General features: G+C 48.3%; 1 protein-coding gene across 6 annotated transcripts in view; it reads right to left on the bottom strand.

Moving 5' to 3' along the window:
- The window catches only part of HHAT (hedgehog acyltransferase), a 171,333-nt gene extending 160,833 nt beyond the window's left edge, over positions 1-10,500 (bottom strand). For 3 of the 6 annotated variants that reach the window (XM_028724728.2, XM_028724730.2, XM_028724733.2), the window contains exons 1-2: positions 10,369-10,500; positions 4,434-4,591 (exon numbers count right to left, since the gene is read on the bottom strand). In XM_028724728.2, the coding sequence (XP_028580561.2) occupies positions 4,434-4,542 (109 nt within the window). In that variant the 5' untranslated portion in view covers positions 4,543-4,591; positions 10,369-10,500. Of the gene's footprint in view, positions 1-4,401; positions 4,592-9,712; positions 10,299-10,368 lie in introns of those variants that run through there. The other 3 variants (XM_077925555.1, XM_028724732.2, XM_028724731.2) reach the window with 3 other exon arrangements.
- Positions 10,501-14,830: the final 4,330 nt, after the last annotated feature.

Here is a 14,830-nt window from a genome sequence, read left to right as displayed (position 1 = left end):
CAATCTCTGGGACCAAAGTGACAAAATGCTGCCCTAGCACTGGAGGCTGGGGAGGACTTGGATCAGCCAAGGGAGGATGTGGCAGTGCCCGAACAAGAGCCTGAGGGGGCAGTCTTGCCACCTAGAGCCAGGTGCCACCTCTGCAGATGGGAGCAGCAGACCGACGTGGCCAGACAGAGCACACATTTGCAATCCCATCATTCCTGCAAGGTGAGCAAGTGTCATGAGTGAACATGCCACACCTTGTCTTTAAAAGCTCGGCATGTGCGGTAAGGAAGCCTGTTGGGACATCTTCCTTACTTCTATCCAGTTGCGATCTTACCCTGCTCATGAACCATGACTTAGAATCATAGAATCATAGAGTTGGAATAGACCACAAGGGCCATTGAGTCCAACCCCCTGCCAAGCAGGAAACACCATCAGAGCACTCCTGACATATGGTTGTCAAGCCTCTGCTTAAAGACCTCCAAAGACCTCAGGACTTGTGAGCCCTGTATCTGCTGCTAAGTCTGTACCACTACATACTTTACTTCCAAGTAAGAATCTCTCTCCGCATGTGTCGGGCAGAAACCTGGACACAATGAATGTTTTTTATATAAGCATGTACCTTAAGCAAACCTTGCTTTATTTTTATAGTCATCTTCGGTATATAAAGACAGAATGCAGCACTGAAAAAATGAGTGCAAAAGTTGAAGAATCTATGTCTGCTTGCCCTAATCACAACGTGCAAGATAGGGATTGCATTTCCAACATTTGCAAAGACTGTTTTGCTATCTCCCCCTAGTGGGGGAAAAATAAGCATGGCAATTTACTTCGAGTCAAAGTAAAAATGTTTCGCCACAAACAAAGGTTGTGTATTCTTTTTATATATACATTAAAATATCCAAGGCACATCCGAATGAAGCCATCAAATTACCAGATTCAGAAAGCTCAACAAGGAAGAGGAACACTTAATATATTGAGCATATACATGAATGATTCACACGCGGAACGCTCATATCTCATGTGCATGTGTGCAAGGGGAGAGGATATCTGGACAAGAGAAGAGCGTTATCCAACCCACTGAAACTGACAGGAACGTAGGTACAGTATATGTGTTTATGGAACAGCAGCAGTTTGCACTGCTAGCCTCATTGGAAATAAAAGGAGAATTATGTTGTTAGTGACTTGTTCCCAATAATGGAAACTGCCTTTAAAAAAAGATCAGTCACCCAACAGAGCTCTTCGCTGGCATCCATCTGCCTCAGGAGACAATGGAGTGTGCCTCCGGGGGTGAAGTCAAACTACGGCATTAGCAGCACCAAAGTGACCTCCCCGGGGTACAAGTCTAGGCAGTGTGGTTGGGCTGCCCAGACAAGGTCACCACCCTCTATCAGCCTCACTGATGTGGTCCAAAGGAAAGCAGAGCACCAGCTTGGCTGCAGGAGTTGCCAGAAGGAGGCACCATCCAACTGTCTTAGGGACTCTACTCCCAATTTGTGTAGGGTTTTACTCCTTAGACTTTTCTTCTCCTGAAGATGTCCCACAAGGCAGTGGAGGTTTAGGATCAGAGTTTTCCTTCTCCTTCCCAAATTGACAAGCATTGTCTGCCCCTCACATCCCTCCACAGCACATGCAGAAACCGCATTCTTGACCATTGGACCCACTATGGGTCTCGTCCGCTCAATCCACCAGAGCCTGTCTTCTGATGCAGGGGAAGACCCTAACTCACTAAGGGTTTGAGGCCCACTGACTACTCTCACCTGGTTTAGCCGGTCAGGTGAAGCCGTTTCCCAGGGTGTGGCCACAATTGCATGCTGGCAGTTTCTAGGACCAGTAGTGATGTATGGAAGTGAGAGCTGGACCATAAAGAAGGCTGATCACCAAAGAATTGATGCTTTTGAATTCTGGTGCTGGAGGAGACTCTTGAGAGTCCCATGCAAGAAGATCAAACCAATCCATTCTTAAGGAAATCAGCCCTGAGTGCTCACTGGAAGGACGGATCCTGAAGCTGAGGCTCCAATACTTTGGCCACCTCATGAGAAGAGAAGACTCCCTGGAAAGATTGGGGGCACAAGGAGAAGGGGACGACAGAGGACGAGATGGTTGGATAGTGTTCTCGAAGCTACCAGCATGAGTTTGACCAAACTGCGGGAGGCAGTGGAAGACAGGAGTGCCTGGTGTGCTCTGGTCCATGGGGTCACGAAGAGTCGGACACGACTAAACGACTAAACAACAACAACAACAAAGCTTCTAGGAGTCACCCGCAATTCAGAACAGACAACACGCAAAAAGGCCTGTGACACACTTGAGAACCATGGACACAGCAGCAAGACATGTTCAACAGGAACAGAAACACCACAAGACAAACACCCGTGTCTTCCCCCTAAGTACATACTGATGGGTAGGAACTCCACACCCAACTGATAAATTGAGACAGCAAAGCATCCTTCCTTCTGTTCTTAAGCAACATATCCCATTGAGAGGGAGAAAAGGTCCACACTTCCAATAAAAAGTGCTATCAAAGCATTCTCCGACAACTGTGACTTTCAACAGGTATGCATTTTAATGCTATGAGAGAATCAGGGAAAACTGATGTACTTATGCCAGAAGCACGAGGAGGAGAAAGGACTTGTTGGTTGCATTAATTTCAAAGGTGATATCCAGCTGCAGCAGTCCACAGCCATTCTGCAAGCGGGGGACCTTGTTCTTAACATAATGCAATAGCCAAATGCAAAAGCTGTGTTGCCCATGGGAAAGGTGCCGAGCAACACTGAGCGCAACTGCTGTTATTGCACTCAGTAACACTCTTGTTCTGCAGCTGCCAGCGCAACAGCTATTGTTATGCCTGTGCAATGTCAGCTCTCAAAATTATTGTGCTGAATTATGTTCAATCTCACCCCAAAGCACCAAGTCTGCTTTGAAGACTATTCTTAAAATATATTTATAGAAACCTAACATTCAACAGATATTAGCAAGGTGGGTTCTATGCTCAAGGTGTAAACATTAACATAGATAAAGCACATACACCGTGCAACTGAGGCACGCAGAGTACACAAGACCAACCTTTTCACAGTGTGTGCAATTTACCAGTAGAATTCACTGGCACACAATAACTATGGATAACTGTGCTGAAGCAACGGCTGCAAAATTAATGGGAAACCAGACATCAAACTGGAAATTGACAAAAACAGAAATGATCAACAAGGACTGGGGCAGTCTGCTAGTGTCACATGCTGTTAAATACTCTTGCTGAATTAGCAGGAACAGACAACTTCCTCTGAAAATGGAAATGGCTACACACCCATCAGAAACTCATCACTCTGAGTTTCTAATAATCCAATCGCTTTACAGCTAGGAGATCACCCCAACCTCAGACGCACAAGCTGATATCAATGTAGCCCCTAAGGAATGGCCTTCATCTTCCTTGGGTGGCTCCCTCCTTCCTCAAGACCTTCACTTTCCATTAAAGGAGTTATCATCCTGAGAGTGGGGTGCATCCCCAAATCCCTCAATACACAGAGCTCTCTGAAACTCTTAGCTGCTGCAAGTAAGCTACCTTGGCCAGAAGGTGCTCAACATGCCTGTCTGCTTAATTATTTACCTGAGCCCTTGTGAAAATATAGTGGTACCTTGGTTCTCAAACGTAATCCATTCCGAAACTGTTCAAACACCAAGGCATGGCTTCTGATTGGCTGCAGGAGGTTCCTGCAGCCAAGTGGGAGCCGTGTCGGACATTCAGCTTCTGAAAAACGTTCACAAACCGGAACACTTACTTCCAGGTTTGTGGCATTCAGGAGCCAAAAAGTACGAGTACCAAGGCGTTCGAGAACCAAGGTACGATTGTACAAATTAACCAAGTGGTAAAGTATGTGATAGGTAATAAAAAAAAGGACTTAACCAGACCAGAAGCTATACACAGTGGCATATTATGATCCAAGTAAACAGTTTCGTACAAAATGTTAATGCCACTTCTCAAGGGTTAAACCATTAAGCAAATGAATTTAAGTCACAAACATCCATAGCTCTCCATCACGCAAGAAAAATACTCTTGTTAGGAAAATGAAAACAAATTTCCATTGTTACCCATTTGAAAACACATTAGTGGGCTAACCTTCAGATTTACGTCGTCTTTTCCTTTTACAAAGTAAATGTCAACTGACTGCTTCTAGTGGTCCCTGACTAGCTGAAGTACAAACCTTGAATTACACTTTCATTAAAAGGAGATGCACAGCTTGTGTACCTTCCACCTGGCTCCGCTGCCGCTCTCGGCTCACACAAAGGAAGGGTACCCGCAAGCTCCGGGCAAAAAGCCTTTGTAGGGCGCCCTGCTGGGAGCTGTTACAAAGTACTCCATTAAGACATACTATTTAAGTCAATACATTGTGAACTACAAAAGCAAAAAATAAAAATAATAAGTACCTAACGAGAATGAGCCTGAAATAGAGCTTTACCTCGAGAGGCTTGGAAGACTTCATAAAAGGAATAAAAATGAAAGCCGAAGGAAACGAACAGGTAAAGAGACAGCTCCCATACCGCCAGCAGTCCTAATTGTAACGGCATTTTTCAGGGTTCCCGAAACCTAGGAGGACAACATCCTGGTAGAGAGCGCCTGCAAAACAAGAAGATAATTTTATGAATTTTTAAAAAGTAGATCCAGAGGAGTCTCCAGGATAGGGCAGAACAACAGTTCTATGTGGAAGACAATATTCATCCAAACTGTCAATCATGAGCAATGGTGACTGCATTATTATAGAACAGTCCAGTTCAGGACCAAATGCACATAGAACATGAGTTGCCAGTGTGGCACTCACAGCTGTGCATTTTGCCCTCAGAGGCCTTTCCAGGCAACCACAGATTCCCATCCACCTACCCCTCCCGCTGCTGAAAGAAGCCTTCTTCAGCCTCGTTGAAGCATGGAGAATGATTTTGAGGGGAGCATGGTGCTACCAGCACGCGATGGCCCTTCCCCTGAAGGAGAGAAGCCTGTTAGCATCTCTGCTGCTGTTTGCACCAGGGAGGGTGTGGGGTTAGTGGGTTCTTTGCTTGTGTCTCAGAGCTTGCAAAGGAGCAAGGTCAGTAATGGCAGGCAGGCGCTTCAGCCATTGTTCACCATGAATAGAATCCTGCACTGAAAATGATTTTCAGGTCAGTGTTCTGTAGAACAAAATAATGAACGGACAAGCAGTGCTGTTTTTCTAGGGAAAAGGTGCCAGAACTCACCACGAACACCTCCCTCTTGCAGTTCTGGCTAAAAAAGGGCCCTGATTCATTCCCATTTTATACCACCACCCCCCTCCCCAAGGACACAAAAGCTGTATGGATATGTTCCCATAAGGGATGGGCTGTAGCTCAGTGGCAGAGCACCTGCCTTGAATGCAAAAGGTCCCAGGTTCAATCCCCAGTATCTCCAGGTAAGGCTGGAGGGAAACCCTGGAAAGCCACTGCCAGTCAGTATAGACCTGGGATGGCCAGGGATGATGGGAGCTGCAGTGCAGCAACATCTGGAGTAGACACTACAGAGTTAGATGAACCACTGGTCTGGCTTGGCGAAAGGGAGATGCCTATGTTATCCCTATGAGTAGTTTCTCTTCCAGGCACTGACCACCTCCAGGCCCAGCTAACTTCACCAAAGTTGCTACATGATACACCTTGAAACTATGCCATTGGAGTCAGGGCAACAATGGTGGCCAACCATGACAAATTCCATTTGCTACTCTTAAAATCCATGGCTGTTTGGTTTACTACAGCTCTTGCGGGAGCAAGGAGGGGGCAGGTGATGTTCTTTTGCCACACTGCTGCCCTGTGGCATTTTTGGAAAATGATGCAATGGGAAGGGAAAAGGCCATGGGAAGAGACTTTTTGTTGTTGTTCCTGCCTCCCCCTGTTTTCCTACAGGATTAGTTCACCTCCTCAGATATTCCCCAAAATGTTTCTACCTATACAGATTGTTAGTTGTGGGAGGTAGAAGTTAAGCTGGACACTGACCGAGAACACTATTTTATAAATATATCTGTCATCCCAGAAAGGTTTGCCAACTTTTCTGTGCAAACCATTCTGGAACCTCAAGTTGAGTAGCTCTGAGCATGTGCAGAGTATCTTCCATCTAAGGAAGGTATCTTCAACCATTACAGAACCAGGACCCACTTTTAACCCAAACATGCATTTGGGGACCCATCTGCTAATCTTTTGCCTTATATTTGCCAGGTGGGAGTGCATCTTGGAGCAGCCTGCAATCCACTAGCGGGTGCCGACCCAACAGTTAGGGAAAAGCTACAAAAAGCTTTCTAAAAAGTGTACCTAACATCTTCAAACAGAACAAAGTGCTCCTCAAAAAAACAAAGCATGGTGTTTTCGAAACCACACTGTAGAGGAATAGCCAAAAACACAAAAACACCAACCGCATGAATTCCTTTGGGATTGTTATCATTTTCTGACAACTAATAATAATAATAATAATTTATTATTTATACCCCGCCCATCTGGCTGGGCCTCCCCAGCCACTCTGGGCGGCTTCCATAAAAACCAAAAATACAATAAAATATCACATGTTAAAAACTTCCCTGAACAGGGCTGCCTTAAGATGTCTCTTGAATGTCAGGTAGTTATTTATCACTTTGACATCTGCTGGAAGGGCGTTCCACAGGGTGGGCGCCACTACCGAGAAGGCCCTCTGCCTGGTTCCCTGTAGCTTTGCTTCTCGCAATGAGGGAACCGCCAGAAGGCCCTCGGCGCTGGACCTCAGCGTCCAGGCAGAATGATGGGGGTGGAGACGCTCCTTCAGGTATACTGGACCGAGGCCGTTTAGGGCTTTAAAGGTCAGCACCAACACTTTGAATTGTGCTCGGAAACGTACTGGGAGCCAATGCAAGTCTTTCAAGACCGGTGTTATATGGTCTCGGCGGCCGCTCCCAGTCACCAGTCTAGCTGCCGCATTCTGGATTAGTTGTAGTTTCCGAGTCACCTTCAAAGGTAGCCCCACGTAGAGTGCATTGCAGTAGTCCAAGCGGGAGATAACCAGAGCATGTACCACTCTGGCGAGACAGTCCGCAGGCAGATAGAGTCTCAGCCTACGTACCAGATGGAGCTGGTAAACAGCTGCCCTGGACACGGATTTGACCTGTGCCTCCATGGACAGCTGTGAGTCCAAAATGACTCCCAGGCTGCGCACCTGGTCCTTCAGGGGCACAGTTACCCCATTCAGGACCAGGGAATCCTCCACACCTGCCCGCCTCCTGTCCCCCAAAAACAGTACTTCTGTCTTGTCAGGATTCAACCTCAATCTGTTAGCCGCCATCCATCCTCCAACCGCCTCCAGACACTCACACAGGACCTTCACCGCCTTCACTGGTTCTGATTTAAAAGAGAGGTAGAGCTGGGTATCATCCGCATACTGATGAACACCCAGCCCAAACCTCCTGATGATCTCTCCCAGCGGCTGCATGTAAATGTTGAAAAGCATGGGGGAGAGGACAGAACCCTGAGGCACCCCACAAGTGAGAGCCCAGGGGTCTGAACACTCATCCCCCACCACCACTTTCTGAACACGGCCCAGGAGGAAGGAGCGGAACCACTGTATAACAGTGCCCCCAGCTCCCAGCCCCTCAAGACGGTCCAGAAGGATGCTATGGTCGATGGTATCAAACGCCGCTGAGAGATCCAGCAGAACTAGGAAACAGCTCTCACCTTTGTCCCTAGCCCGCCGGAGATCAACCAGTGCGACCAAGGCAGTTTCAGTCCCATGATGAGGCCTGAATCCCGACTGGAAGGGATCCAACTGGTCCGCTTCTTCCAGGCGTGCCTGGAGTTGTTCGGCAACCGCTCGCTCAATCACCTTGCCCAGGAATGGAAGATTTGAGACTGGGCGATAGTTGGCTATCGTGGCCGCATCTAAAGATGGTTTTTTAAGAAGCGGTTTAATAACCGCCTCTTTCAGCGGGTCTGGGAAGGCTCCCTCACGGAGGGAAGCATTCACCACCCCACGAAGCCCATTGCCCAGTCCTTCCCGGCTAGCTTTTATAAGCCAGGATGGGCAAGGATCCAGGAGACAGGTGGTTGGTTTCACTCGTCCAAGCAGCCTGTCCACATCCTCGGAGGTAACAGGTTGGAATTGATCCCACTCAACTTGACTAGACAGAACTCTAGCACTCTCCCGCCCCGGCCCTGCTCCCACGGTGGAGTCTACTTCTTCCCGAATCTGAGCGATTTTATCTGCAAAAAACTTTGCAAAATCATTGCAGGAGAACATGTGGCCCGTACTGGGCCCCGATGTTGCAGGTGGTTCCGCTAAATTGTGAACCACCTGAAAAAGTCTCCTGCTGCTGTTTTCTGCAGATGCAATAGAGGCGGTGAAGAAATTCTTCTTCGCCGTCGCTATCGCCACTTGGTAGGCTCGACGTTGAGCTCTAACCTGTGTCCGGTCAGATTCAGAATGAGTTCTCCGCCACCGGCGCTCTAGCCGTCTCAACGATTGTTTCATTGCCCTCAGCTCCGTGGAAAACCACGGGGCTGTCCGGGCTCCATGCAATCGGAGAGGGCGCTTCGGAGCCAAACAGTCAATAGCCCTGGTTAACTCCACATTCCAGCGGGCCACCAGGGAATCAGCTGAAAGGCCATCAACATGGGATAAAGCATCCCCTACCACTCTCTGGAAGCCATTTGGATCCATTAAGTGGTGGGGGCGGACCATCCGAATTGGTCCCACCTCCCTGCAGAGGGGATGGGTCGCAGAGAAGTCCAGTTGCACCAGGAAGTGATCTGACCATGGCACTTCTTTCGTTTCACTTTTACTTGGTGTCAGATCACCAACATCCATAGAGGTAAACACCAGGTCCAAGGCATGTCCACGGCTATGGGTTGGGCCAGACTTATTCAGGGACAGCCCCATGGAGGCCATGCTTTCCACGAAGTCCCGAGCGGCCCCTTGTAAGGTCGTGTCGGCATGGATGTTAAAATCCCCTAGGACGACCAAGCTAGGTGTCTCCAGGAGAACATCCGCCACGACCTGAAGCAGCTCGGGCAAGGAATCCTTGGTGCAGCGGGGAGGTCGGTACACCAAAAGGAATCCTGTACTGCCCCTATTGCCCAACTTCCAGAACATGCACTCAGAAAACTGGGTCTTCCCAACAGGACGCCTGGTGCAAACTAATGACTTCCTAAAAATCACTGCAACCCCCCCTCCCCGCCCACATGACCTGGGTTGCTGTGCGTAAGAGAAACCTGGTGGGCAAGCAGCGGCAAGGACAGGCCCATCTGCTTCATCCAACCAGGTCTCTGTTATACAAGCCAGGTCAAATCCTCCATCCATGATCAAGTCATGGATGGCAGTGGTCTTATGAATCATTGACCTGGCATTGCACAGCAGCACCTTCAGGTCATGTGGGTAGGAATGAGAGTAAAAGCCTCAGCGCCTAGGGCTTGCCGATCGAAAGGTCGGCGGTTCGAATCCCCGCGGCGGGGTGCGCTCCCGTTGTTCGGTCCCAGCGCCTGCCAACCTAGCAGTTCGAAAGCACCCCCGGGTGCAAGTAGATAAATAGGGACCGCTTACTGGCGGGAAGGTAAACGGCGTTTCCGTGTGCGGCTCTGGCTCGCCAGAGCAGCGATGTCACGCTGGCCACGTGACCCGGAAGTGTCTCCGGACAGCGCTGGCCCCCGGCCTCTTGAGTGAGATGGGCGCACAACCCCAGAGTCGGACACGACTGGCCCGTACGGGCAGGGGTACCTTTACCTTTACCTTTAGGAATGAGAGTGAAATTCTGGCCAGTTGATAAACCTCATCTCAGATCCGCAAGACTGGAAGCCACTCAGCAGGCACTCAGGAGCCTTATCAAAATTTTGCAACGTACTGTATGTATTACAGGAAAGTCCACTGTTTTGGGGGGTTTTTGCACAACAACCTTACAGCGCAAACTTAAGCCTCACTTGAGTTCAACGCTACTTATTCCCAAGTAAGGATGTAATATAATTGCAGCCCCACACGTTTATTTTAGCCGGGACTTTTGTGGCTCGGGCGCGCCTGCTCGGACCTCTAGGGGCTGAACTGTGCTTGCAGGACTCCTCTGCCCATGCCCAGAGGCAACATGTTCTTGCGCATCTTTGCGCGCGCAACCTTCCTGCGACCGTCAAGCGGAGCTCCGGGGCAGGACGCTTTCAAAGTCCCCTCCCGCTCCCAGAGTCCTCAGACAAAGTTTTCAGCCACAGGAATTTCCTTCCCGCTTGCAACATGCATGCATTGGTCTTCTGCGCCCGGGGCGAGACGCTCCTCGACTTGCTCGGCGCCTCCCTCCCGCCCAACTCCCGGCGCAGGGGGCGGACCTCCACTCCCCGCCTTCACGGTTGGTAGCAACGAATGGCTCGCGGAGCTGCGCGGAACAAATCATAAGCACCGACCTGCGGCGGAGCGCGGCTCCATGCGCGGCCCGGGCGTCCCTCCCCGTTTCCGGCTCCGGCCCCGGCCAGGCGCGCACTCGCTCCGCCCCTTCTGCGGAGAGCGATGGGACGCGCGCGGTCTGGGCCCGGTGCGCGTGGCTTGCAACATTCAGGATCAGCTTGCGAGACCGTGGGGCTGTTTACTCGAGTGTAAGCCTCGCGGAGCGCAATAGGGTGGGTTGGTTTCCTTCCTTCCTTCCCTGCGCACAGATCAACTTTGGAATGACGAGGCAAGCTGACCTTTTTGCGAGCTTTTCTTTAGCAGCTGGTGTTTTTTTTTTAATGAAACGGGGAAGAAGCTAAAAGCTGGCTGCAGCAAATTTATATTTTAAAAAATGGATCCTCCAAGATGCCCCTACAAGGCCAGCATCAGATCACAGTTCCGGCGTTTTCCAGTGCCACCGTGGCACGAAAATAGGGATCTGCAGCTTGCATAGTTTTTGCACGGGAGGCTCCTGAAATGCGTGTCAAAAGCACACTTCTCATCTAGCCCGGTGGACTGGATCTTACAAATATGGATCTGAATCTGATTTGATAGTGATTTGGGTGCTGCCCTATGTAAACATGCAGTTTCAGTAAGATCTCGTTTTATTTGCTGGAACCAGCTTTTACCCATGTCCATAAAGCTTGTTTTCTCTCTCTTCCATCCTTCCCCTGAAAAATCCCACACACAGACGTCGCTCATCATCTAGCCCAATATTTTTTCGGTATATAAATGTCTTAAATAAAATAAATACATCAAGTCTGGGAGAGGGGTGAGTTTGGTTTAAGAAGCACCACATTAAAATGTGAGGTGCATCTGTCCCCATCATTATTGACTTTCATGAGCAATTTTAAAACGTTCCTGTTTACCCAGTTATTTGATGACTGAAGAGCACTGTGCCTGACAACCCTAAGATCACTGGATGAGAAAATGGTTTTGGAATGTTTTAACTGTTTTGGGAAAGCATTTTTTAAAAAATATAATAATAATCATTTTGTTGTGGAAATGTTTGCTACCCTGGGTTCTTTCGGGAGGCAGGATGGGATATTAATTAAATAAATATAAAAAGGTAAAGGGACCCCTGACCATTGGGTCCATTCATGACCGACTTTGGGGTTGCGGTGCTCATCTTGCTTTATTAGCTGAGGGAGCCGGTGTACAGCTTCCAGGTCATGTAGCCAGCATGACAAAGCGGCTTCTGGCAAACCAGAGCAGCACACAGAAACGCCGTTTACCTTCCCGCTGGAGCAGTACCTATTTATCTACTTGCACTTTGACGTGCTTTCGAACTGCTAGGTTTGCAGGAGCAGGGACCGAGCAACGGGAGCTCACCCCGTCACAGGGATTCGAACCGCCAACCTTTTGATCGGCAAGTCCTAGGCTCTGTGGTTTAACCCACAGTGCCACCCGCGTCCCTCTTAAATAAATATAACATGCAATAAAAACAAAATTCTTCCCCATTCCTAGTGACCAAGCAGCTCAGGGTGTCTGAATCTTGGGGGGGGGGGGGGGAGAGAGATGCAAGAGTTTCTTCCCTTCTTCTATAACCCCACTGTGGGGACACCAGAACCTTAGCTGGGACAAACAAGCAAACACTGACAAACATGAGGTACCAATAGTTACCCTGGTATTTGTTTTAGTAAAATAGCACAACTGCTACAGCAGGGGTCAGCAAACTTTTTCCGCAGGGGGCTGGTCCACTGTCCCTCAGACCTTGTGAGGGGGCCAGACAATATGGGGGGCGGGGTGAACGAATTCCTATGCCCCACAAATAACCCAGAGATGCATTTTAAATAAAAGGACACATTCTACTCATGTCAAAACACACCGATTCCCAGACCTTCTGCAGGCTGGATTGAGAAGGTGATTGGACCAGATCCAGCCCCCTGGGCCTTAGTTTGCCTACCCATATGCTAGAGAGTCAGAACAACCACCAAATGATATATACAGTAACTTCTATTGTGCTGCATTTTCCTTTACTTAGAAGAGGATGGCAGTTATTGAACAAGGAGCCCACTGGATGGCAGCAGACTACAATGAGTGTTATGTGCAAAAGTCCTGCTCTTTCCCAGATTAAGCAGCGCTGCTGTAATAACAGGGACACGCCGTCAGCTGATATGTTTGGGAAGGAATCGCTGGGAGGGAAAACCATGCATATTTATTATACTGATGTCAGCCACCATTCTGCTATAGGTAAAAAGGCACTGTCAAGTTAAGTAGGTCAGTACATTGATCAACCCTGACAGTGATCGCATCTGGAAGAGCTTACTGTCTTGGTCTCTCAAGGTGGAATACGTCTCCCGTCTCTGCTCAGCCTGGGTTCACACACCCCCCCCCCCTCGCCCCTCTGGAAGAAAGAGAAAACAAGTGACAAGTTTCCTGGAGCCTTCGTTTATTAGGCTACCTCTAAGTCAGTTTGCATACATCATGCCATGTCTCTCTCTCTCTCTCTCTCTCTCTCTCTCTCTCTCTCTCTCTCACACACACACACACACACACACATTTTTCCATGCATCCAAGCTGCAGCATTTTCAATTTGGGCAAATGCAGTGCTTCTCCCACAGGGATGCTTTGAGGCATTTGTAAATTGCAAATTGTGATTATGAACTGACCTGATCCGAATCTCCCAGGCTAAGGTGTGAACCGGAATGCCATTGTCCTTCAGATTTCACACTTGAGGTGTGGTTCCTGACTCAAAAAAACAACAACACAAAAGGTACAAATATGTTCACAAGCACGCATATTTTAGGACAAAGTATGTTCAGCGATGCAAATTGAGCGAGAAAATACTTTCTCGAGAATACATATTTAAATCTGAATTTTAATACAAGCAATTTTTATTAAAAAATGCATATTAATGGAGAAACAAGATGGAACAGATTTCTGACTGGACAGATGTGAAATTGACATGGACCAGAAATAAACAGAGCCACTGCTTTTTTTCAGGGGGTACTCAGGTACGCAGTAACTGCACCTCTTTTTTGTTGTTGTTAAAAAGTGTGGCACTTACTGTAACAACTCCATGGTGAGTACCGGCACCAATTTTTCTAGAAAAAAAGCACTGAACAGAGCCATCCATTTCCTACACCCGGAGACTGCATGTATTGCTATTAGAGGCTTGTAGCCCAAGATGTGTCTGACTATTTCAAATCAATATGCAACAGGAGCCTTTTATTATGTCCAAAATTCTTGGTTATGTACAGGCTTTTCTGTACTTACTATCTCTTTTAGCTACTTTTGATTTATTTGGCTTCCTCCTCCCTCCCTTTTCCGCCTGCTATCTCTAGGTCAGGGCCGAGGCTTTTCCTGGACTACAACTTTAAGACCTGTATGAAATGCAGGAATTCAACACAAGAAGTTTTTCTGGGCACAGAAACACAGCAATAGGGAACGCCTCAAGGGATGGTTTTTCTGCCTGTTGTTAATGCTTCAAAGGTGTAGAGCCCTGCAAGTGCGGTGGGTGGGAATCCGTCAAATCAAAAACATACCTGCACATAGGCGAATATTGCAGAGAAACTAGAAAAACTAGTTCTGTCTATATCTGTAAGCGAATTGTGTATTTTTAGTAACTTATAGAGTAAGAGCATTGTTGTTACTCGTGAGAAACTAGGCAGGGGGAATGAAGTGGGGAAGGGCGTTCCTCCTCCCCCCCCCCACTTTAAACTCTGCTCAGAATCTTGAAAATCGCTAAAGAACAAGTTAAAGGTGGGAGAAAAGAACATAAAAAAGGTGTGGTATTTGCCGAAAGAGCCAAGTGAGCGATTTCAACAGCCAAGTTAAATATGATGCAGTCAAGGCTGACATGCACTTCCTTTCAGAGCTCCCAAGTGTAGGGCTGTGAATTCCGAGAGGAAAATACGCAACCTCGTCCCACTCTGCGCCTCCCCAGCCAACCGTTCCTTGTTTGCCTTGGCCGAGTCTGGGGCTAGCCTTTCACTCACTGGTCTGGTTTCGAGGACAATTGCCTCTCTGCAACGGGTATCATTCTCCAGCTCTCAGCTTGGTTGCCTGTGAATGGAGCATTTATTTTCATTGACTCACAGGACTGAACGGATGCCGAGAATATATTTGAGGACTTCTACAAACGAGTGGAAAAGCACACAGCCTTTACCGGGCACAGAACCCACTGGCCTGCCTTCTCTTTCAAGCCAGCAGTGTTCCTCCTCTTTTGCAGCAGAGGAGCTAATGCAGAGCTCGGGGATGGGTGGGTAATGTAAGCCGGGTAAGGGTCTTATTACGTGCAGGGCTCCCGAGGATTTAGAAAATGAGCTGAAGACAAAAGTGAAACATCTGGTTAGCATCATTGTGTAGCTGAGCAGCTGATTTGGGGAGGCTTGCTAGAAACCGTGGCTGTTTCATCTTACACATGCCATGTAATCAGGCTGCACAAAGGACTCTGAAAATATATGGATCTGAACATCTGGGGCTGTTTTCCTTGCG

The sequence above is a fragment of the Podarcis muralis genome, chromosome 3 (genome assembly GCF_964188315.1).
Source record: "Podarcis muralis chromosome 3, rPodMur119.hap1.1, whole genome shotgun sequence".
Lineage (NCBI taxonomy): Eukaryota > Metazoa > Chordata > Lepidosauria > Squamata > Lacertidae > Podarcis > Podarcis muralis.
This window is presented reverse-complemented; position numbering and strand designations above follow the sequence as displayed.